Consider the following 8,913-nt stretch of genomic DNA (forward strand, 5'->3'; position numbering starts at 1 on the left):
GATGTCCTGATTCAGTTCAAGCTCCCGTAGCGCACAAACTTAGAGAAAATCTAATGGAATCGTATTGCAGAGCGGTAGGTAGCCTAGTGGTTAAGAGCTTTTGGCCACTAACCGAAAGCCGGATGGTGAAAATTCTGTCAATGTGTCCTTGAGCAAGGCACTTAAACCCGAATTGCTCATGTAAGTTGCTCTGGATAAGAAGGTAAATTACTCAAATGTAACTCTAAAATGTCTTGTAAATCACACTGAAGACAATGTGGTGGTTTCTGTCAAGATGTGAAACGCAAATGTTAGCAGAACAGACAATCTAATTGGCGTCATGGGAGAGTGTGGAGCTTCATCTGGCCTCCTTGGCACCCCCTCTCCTCAATAATCTGCCTGATAAAATGCATATTTGGCAAAGAAAATCTGGTTAAAACATTATCCCATTGAACGTGTGAAACTGGCTTACTGGTCCTACACGGAGTCAGTTCACCCACCTATCTGTTTTCTGAGTCGGCATGGGCTGTTCACTCTTTCTGGGAGACCATTGAGTCATGTCTTTTCATCAAGCCCAATGTCTGGTCCAATCCACCGGAGGGGACCTTTAAGTCTTAGCTATATTTTAGCTTGGGTATATTTTACAGTTAACTGCATTTACACACTGTGTTATTTGCAGCCATTATCAGCTTTTCAAACATGATCATAATTTCTTTAGGTGGACAAATTCTATCGCGACATATACAATGAATTTAATTTAAGGCCTTGTCTTAAAGTGATCCTTTCTAACTCTTTCCTGGTACATTATCTGGTCATCTGAGCGTCTCTAACTGAACAGTCACAGACGATTACAGCAGGAACAACTCGTCTTGGTGTCCCAAAGAGCATGGGGTCCTCATGAGAGTATCAGCTTCCAATGGAATCAATGTCAGTGTTAAGTTAATCACGCACTGCAGATTCACCATGTAAGATGCATTTTGCTTGCTGTCAAACTGTGAAAAGTGCCTATTCATTTAAAAAAAATTGCACAGAAAAGTGGTCAGCGTAATTATGACGTTGTTACCCTGAATACCATCTCTAGTCCTTTAATGGCCGTCAACAACTGCACATGACTGGGCCTCTTGGATTACAAATGAACTAGTTAACCAAATGATCTAACGTGCATCATTTTGGGTTATGTACTTTAGAAGTACACATTTGTTGAATAATATTCAAACCAAAATGCATGTGTGGTCGTGTCTCATACAATATCTAAATAATAACCAAACAATAACATGCTATCCAGTCACTAGGTGTAAAATAATTATATTCATATGATGGAAATGCACATAAATAAGAGACATTAATAACATTACAGCTAAATACAGAATCATCTATTCCACAAAAAGATATTATCCAAAAGCTAATTCAATGGACAACAATGGGTGATTTTGAAATGTTGTACCATGTAATGATAATTAGTGGTGGAAAAAGTACTCAATTGTCATACTTGAGTAAAAGTAACGATACCTTAATAGGAAATCACTCAAGTAAAAGGGAAAGTCACCCAGTAAAATACTACTTGAGTAAAAGTATAAAAGTATTTGGTTTTAAATATACTTAAGTTTTAAAAGAAAATGTAAAAGTAAAAGTATGAATCATTTCAAATTCCTTATATTAAGCAAACCAGATGGCACAACAGTTTTTTATTTTCAATTTAAGGATAGCCAGGGGCATACGCTAACACTCACACATAATTCAGAAACAAAGCATTTGTGTTCAGTGAGTCGCAAGGTCAGAGGCAGTAGAGACGACCCGGGATGTTCTCTTGATAAGTGCGTGAATTTGACAATTTTCCTGTCCTGCTAAACATTCAAAATGTAACGAGTACTTCTGGGTGTCAGGGAAAATGTATCGAGTAAAAGGTACATCATTTTTTTAAAGAATGTAGTGAAGTAAAAGTTGTCAAAAATATAAACAGTGATGTAAAGTACAGATACCCCAAAAAACGACTTAAGTAGTACTTTAAAGTTTTTTTACATAAGTACTTTTGATGATGACATGATCCCACTGGGCACAGACTTCAGTTCAATGTCTGGTTTGGATTTGCATTTGGTTGAGTTCACTAAGGTGAATTAAACATGAAGACAACAAACATTTCACCATGTTATTGGATTTGTGAAGTTGGGTGAAAGAAAATACAAAATTCCCTTACATTGATGACTGTTTGCGAATCCAATCAGTTTCCAGGTTGATTCATTCTCTTCACATTGCATGTTTTTGTTGGAATGACATAAGAAAAAAACACAGATTCAACAACTGTTTGCCAGTGTTAAACCAGTGTTTGTCAGTGTTCAACCAGTGTTTGCCAGTGTTCAACCAGTGTTTGCCAGTGTTCAACCAGTGTTTGCCAGTGTTCAACCAGTGTTTGTCAGTGTTCAACCAGTGTTTGCCAGTGTTCAACCAGTGTTTGCCAGTGTTCAACCAGTGTTTGCCAGTGTTCAACCAGTGGTTGTCAGTGTTCAACCAGTGTTTGCCAGTGTTAAACCAGTGTTTGTCAGTGTTCAACCAGTGTTTGCCAGTGTTCAACCAGTGTTTGCCAGTGTTCAACCAGTGTTTGCCAGTGTTCAACCAGTGTTTGTCAGTGTTCAACCAGTGTTTGCCAGTGTTCAACCAGTGTTTGCCAGTGTTCAACCAGTGTTTGCCAGTGTTCAACCAGTGTTTGTCAGTGTTCAACCAGTGTTTGCCAGTGTTCAACCAGTGTTTGCCAGTGTTCAACCAGTGTTTGCCAGTGTTCAACCAGTGTTTGTCAGTGTTCAACCAGTGTTTGTCAGTGTTCAACCAGTGTTTGCCAGTGTTAAACCAGTGTTTGTCAGTGTTCAACCAGTGTTTGCCAGTGTTCAACCAGTGTTTGCCAGTGTTCAACCAGTGTTTGTCAGTGTTCAACCAGTGTTTGCCAGTGTTCAACCAGTGTTTGTCAGTGTTCAACCAGTGTTTGCCAGTGTTAAACCAGTGTTTGTCAGTGTTCAACCAGTGTTTGCCAGTGTTCAACCAGTGTTTGCCAGTGTTCAACCAGTGTTTGCCAGTGTTCAACCAGTGTTTGCCAGTGTTCAACCAGTGTTTGTCAGTGTTCAACCAGTGTTTGTCAGTGATCAACCAGTGTTTGTCAGTGTTCAACCAGTGTTTGCCAGTGTTCAACCAGTGTTTGCCAGTGTTCAACCAGTGTTTGTCAGTGTTCAACCAGTGTTTGCCAGTGTTCAACCAGTGTTTGCCAGTGTTCAACCAGTGTTTGCCAGTGTTCAACCAGTGGTTGTCAGTGTTCAACCAGTGTTTGCCAGTGTTAAACCAGTGTTTGTCAGTGTTCAACCAGTGTTTGCCAGTGTTCAACCAGTGTTTGTCAGTGTTCAACCAGTGTTTGCCAGTGTTCAACCAGTGGTTGTCAGTGTTCAACCAGTGTTTGCCAGTGTTCAACCAGTGTTTGCCAGTGTTCAACCAGTGTTTGCCAGTGTTCAACCAGTGTTTGTCAGTGTTCAACCAGTGTTTGCCAGTGTTCAACCAGTGTTTGCCAGTGTTCAACCAGTGTTTGCCAGTGTTCAACCAGTGTTTGTCAGTGTTCAACCAGTGTTTGCCAGTGTTAAACCAGTGTTTGTCAGTGTTCAACCAGTGTTTGCCAGTGTTCAACCAGTGTTTGCCAGTGTTCAACCAGTGTTTGCCAGTGTTCAACCAGTGTTTGTCAGTGTTCAATCAGTGTTTGCCAGTGTTAAACCAGTGTTTGTCAGTGTTCAACCAGTGTTTGCCAGTGTTCAACCAGTGTTTGCCAGTGTTCAACCAGTGTTTGCCAAGTGGGATCGACATGTAGATCTCTCCGTCCAAAATATATCCCCAACATTATTCTCTTTTTTTTCTATAAATAGTGTAGGAAGGATGAGAAAATGACAAACATGTTCACATAAGCGAAACAGTTTTCTTTCAAATTCCTGTGACCGAGTCCTGTGACCGAGACCTGTGACCGAGTCCTGTGACCGAGTCCTGTGACCGAGTAGGCCACACAGTAATATCGGAACGTATAACAGTACAGGAGTCACTGCTATGTCTTTTGGACATACAAGTAACTGCCAAAATGAAGGAAACAGTTGAGTAAATTATGCTTAGGGTGATGTATAAAAATGCCCAGTTGCCCATTATTTTGACTACCATGGGTGGAAGAAATCTCAGTTACTTGGAAAGAGGGGTCTCAAAGGATTTATAGGGGGTTTAAAGGGTGTGTATGTGGTAGGTGATGTGTGTAGCAAATTGAGTTACAAAACAATGATGCATCTGCTAAAATCAACTATAATTCTGAGGACAAAGATGTCTACTTTTTGGTAAAGTGTCTTATTTCAAATACATTTGTACATTTTCACCCCAAATTTCTACTGAAATGCATCCAGATTAAATTATTGGGGCACTAGTGGCCTCCTGAGTGGCACAGTGGTCTAAGGCACTGCATCACAGTGCTTGAGGTGTCACTACAGCCCTGGGTTCAATCCCAGGCTGATGCAGAGGGGAGGGTTTGGCTGGCTGAGATTTCCTTGTCCCATTGCACTCTAGTGACTCCTTGTGGTGGGCCAGGCATCTGCAAACTGACCTCAGTCGCCAGCTGTACGGTGTTGCTGAAACATCAATCTATGGGCATGTCAGTGCCACATTTTAATTTGTGACAAAATCGAAATGAAAGAAAAGTGATCTTGCAAATTCATCAGACTATGGCTGAAATAAGCTTTTAGAAGTGCCGTCTATTTTTTACCCTTTCCCACTCCTATCAATACAATTATTTTAGTATGTCATACAAAAGTGTTACTGTGCACATGGCCACCGTAAGATGTTTTAAGGTGTGGGTGCTGAGGAGTATTTTCTCTACTCATTCAGGGGTAATAAAGGCCTTGTGCACTAATCTTATCAGGGGGTGCTGCAAAACCCCTACATCCTGCTGCTATGACTGCAAATTAAGTTTTAAAAGGATTTCTGTCCTTACTAAATGTATAATGTGATATATTTTAACATGACACATTTTTAACACAAAAAAAACATTTCATGAATAAAATATTTTATCAGTCATTTTTCTCAAATGAAGGGGAGGATGATGCAATCTTTGCAAGAGGGATGGAATCTGATTTCCTTGGTCCTCAACTCGTGGCTCAGTTATTTAATTCAGGGTAAGTGGAGTTAGCCTGCCTCAGAGCAGGTTAGGATTAGTTGCTATATAAAGGATTCGTTGCTATATAAATTTAACTGGCAAAAAGGTGAGCCACTTTCGTATGACTGGTAATCCTGAGTTGAACTCAGAGTTGACTAAAGTTACCTTGCTGACTCCTCAAACCTGCTTAGTAGGATACCCCTCAGATGTCAACCCGATTGAACACTGATGGTAGATTCTGGAGCAGTGCCCAAGACAGCGTTTTCCACCAGCATCAACAAAACACCAAATTATGGAATTTCTCATGGTTGAACGGTGTCACATCCGTCCAAGAGCTCCAGACAGTTGCAGAATCTATGCTAAAGGGCATTGAAGCTGTTCTGGCGGCTCGTAGTTGCCCAACTCCCTATTAAGACTGTTGGTGTTTCCTTTACTTTGGCAGTTACCTGTATGTAGTATCTGTTATCAAATATAACTATGTGTTCTTCCCGAGACAAAGGGCTATCTGAGTCTGACCCCTCAGAGAAAACCATGTGTTTGTCACACACACAGGAACAGCATCTCTCCACAACAGGAGTGTGAAATCACCATGTTCCAACAGCGACGGAGTGGGGCTCCCAAAGGGAACAAACATCAGTGCACCCGGTGTACATCATGCAAAGCACTGAACCCTCTATTCATGGGTCACTCTCAGGAAATCAATGTTTCTATCCGGCTGTTGCAGTTGCTGGAACGAGAGTACAACTTGTGTAATCATCTAAAGACAACTAGAATGAGGAGAGAACTGCATTGGTCTGACTTTTAAATGAAAATCATATCAGAGGCATTAACCACCTTTTGAACATCTTTTATAATTGCAATCCATCACAAATAATTACACAATTTTCCTTTACTCAAATAAATACAGTATACTTTTAGAGTCTGTTTCATTTTACCAGACCTGATAGCCTACTACAATTCAACAAATGTATGTATTTTCAATCGTTAATGCCTGAAAAATAACTGAACATTACATTAGATAGGCAATATAAATATTTAAATCAATATGTATTGATTTTGATACAAATCCTGGGCCATGATGTTTCTATAAAAACATATATTAGACGTGTGTGACTGTATCTTAAATCCATTAAAACTATCATAATCGTAAACTGTACAACTTTACATGCAAAAATATCCTTGTTCTCGTGTTTATAACGCCCTTCAAGAGCTCGGACAGTGCAGTGTAGTCCACTTGCGCCATCTGGTGGACAGTAACACAAATGAGAGGAAACGCTTCAAGGAACATCACTTCCTGTTTAAAAATGGCTGTGCAAGTACGGCTTTACGTAATATAGAGAACGTTATTGAGCTTTTACATATTCGTTTGACCACTTTTGCAGCGTATACAGAAACATGGTCCGTCTATGTAAGTATGATCCGCTTGCTATTTAGCTAACACTGTCAACATGGGATAGCTAGTAAGCAGGAGTGGTAGTAGTAAGCCTATACGTTAGCACGATGTTGCTGTAACGTTACTGTGTAGTTAGCTAGGCTAGCCTCAGTGATTGGTATAGCTAACACTGGTATTTCTAATAAGTAGCCTTTTGTCCCTTTCATGGAATTCAAAACAGCTACGTAGCTACATCATAGCTAGGTATTGAGTTACGTTATGGGATGGTATGCAAGTCTTTAGGTAGGTAGCTATCGGTCCAGGGATATGGTTATAGCTAGCTAATTAGTATTCTCTTGGTTACTTTGATTAAAAATAAATAAATGACGCGCTAATGATTTATTGTCCAGACGTGAAATACTGTTCGATGATTTTCACATTATGTTTAAACCGAGTTCCAGCATGTTTCACCGTGGATGTTGTGAAGGTTTCGAGTATATTGCAGATACTGATGTGTTGTGCGGCCTGACGTTTGCCATAAACATTTGATGAATCCCTAATTAACCCGCCTAAGCACCTGGTAACGTTCAAACTATTTACATGACAAACTGACTGTGAATTGACCTAAGACGGACCCTAGTGATGAAAATGACTTACCAACCAAACAACTAATGACACTTTCACACTGATTTCTTTTTAGAGAAAACATCCCAGTTCAAATACTGTTCTAAATTTTAAAAAATCTGGCAATTTAATTGCATATTCATTGTACCTTTTTTGATAAAACAATACATTCAGATTTTGTTGTGTTCTTACAGCATCCTTCCTACTGAAGACATACCATGGAGGACACATTGTCATCAGATTGGCAATGGCTGGCCACAAACAGTCTAACAGACCTTTCTACCGGATTGTGGCAGCTTACAACAAGCGAGCACGAGACAGTAAATACATAGAACAGCTAGGCTCTTATGACCCCCTGCCAAACATCTACAATGAGAAACTGGTCAGTTTCAACTCCGACCGGATCAAGTACTGGATGGGCTGTGGTGCACATCCAACGAAGCCTGTCGCCAAACTTTTAGGTGTGTTCTGTCTAAACCCACCCTGAAAACACACACTTTCCATGTTTATTGAAACAACCAATGTAAGGCCTACATCATGCAAAATACACAAAATCAAAGGTTAATAAACTAACTTTTAACTGTACTCAATACCTCCACTATAGTCTCAATGCTACCTTGGAATCTATGTGGTCTAAGTTATTGTCATCCCTCCCATCTCTGTTCCTGTAGGATTTGCTGGGTTCTTCCCCCTGCATCCCATGACGGTAACAGAGGCAGAGCGTCGCAGGGCCCTGGCAGAACAAGCAGAAGGAGCAGCTCCGGAGGAGGTAGTTAAGCAGCAGGAACTATGAGAGCTGCAGTGTTGGGACTGTCAAGCGTAGCAGGATGTGGGCAATGTGCACGAAGGACAGCCATATATGCCATCTCCCTCCCAAAAGGCTGAGTGTTTCCAGTGAAAGCCTTTGTTCTATGTGTAACTATGGATATTCAGAAGCAGTGCTTTTCCTTTTTTTATGGAACCAGTGTATTCACATCTTTATAGCAATGCATTTGTTTAATAAACACTTTCTTGTGGTTCATGTTATAAATTACCAATGTGTTTGGGATACTTTCAGTCTTTCCAAATCATACCTTTTTGGAGTAACATTTGCTAAATGCCACTTTGCTCAATGAATGCTTTGAATACTGTTTTCAGAAAGTAGGGGATTTTGCAATAGCTCAGTCGCTTATCAATTGATGGTCAAAGCAAGTGTTTTTTGTTTGTTTATGGTTTGGCTGTGTTTACAGATATTCCACAACTGACATGTTTCCAAGGTAAAACAAATATGAATGTACCTAGTTGTGTAATGTTAAAAGGCCACTGTGGTAAATCATTAAACTGTTTGATGCAATATTTAAGTTCCTCTAACACAGGAGAGTAATACAATGGGTGGGTATGTTGACAGGATCGACAATGATTTAACTTCCTCTCTTTTGTTCAATGTCACATTTATTGCCTACCATCCCTAGGACTTTCTTGGTGAAACTATCTTAATGGACAGTTCATGGTGACACTTCAAATACTTTAACACAAGTATTTTAATGCATTACATTCTCAATTGGCGAGAGACTGCTGTTCCAACAAGGAAAGTAAAGCATTTGTATCAAGTTTCAAGTGCTTATTGTCACATGTACAGTGAAAAGCCTTTCTTGCTGGCTCTTTCCCAACAATGCAGTAATCAATATCAGTAGTACAATAAAACAAAGTCAAGTAGAACAAAGACACACACACACACACAAGCTATATACAGGGTCAGTTACAATACCATAATTACAATGTGCAGGGTGTGGTAAGGTTCGAT

General features: G+C 40.1%; 1 protein-coding gene across 1 annotated transcript; it reads left to right on the forward strand.

Annotated features, from left to right (window-relative positions):
• Nucleotides 1-6,409: 6,409 nt before the first annotated feature.
• LOC109896299 (28S ribosomal protein S16, mitochondrial-like) lies at nucleotides 6,410-8,480 on the forward strand. Its single transcript, XM_020490562.2, has 3 exons — nucleotides 6,410-6,542; nucleotides 7,325-7,591; nucleotides 7,802-8,480. The coding sequence occupies exons 1-3, from the start codon at nucleotides 6,530-6,532 to the stop codon at nucleotides 7,921-7,923; spliced, it is 402 nt and encodes a 133-aa protein (XP_020346151.1). The 5' UTR covers nucleotides 6,410-6,529; the 3' UTR covers nucleotides 7,924-8,480.
• Nucleotides 8,481-8,913: the final 433 nt, after the last annotated feature.

This window comes from Oncorhynchus kisutch, linkage group LG1 (assembly GCF_002021735.2).
Source record: "Oncorhynchus kisutch isolate 150728-3 linkage group LG1, Okis_V2, whole genome shotgun sequence".
NCBI lineage: Eukaryota > Metazoa > Chordata > Actinopteri > Salmoniformes > Salmonidae > Oncorhynchus > Oncorhynchus kisutch.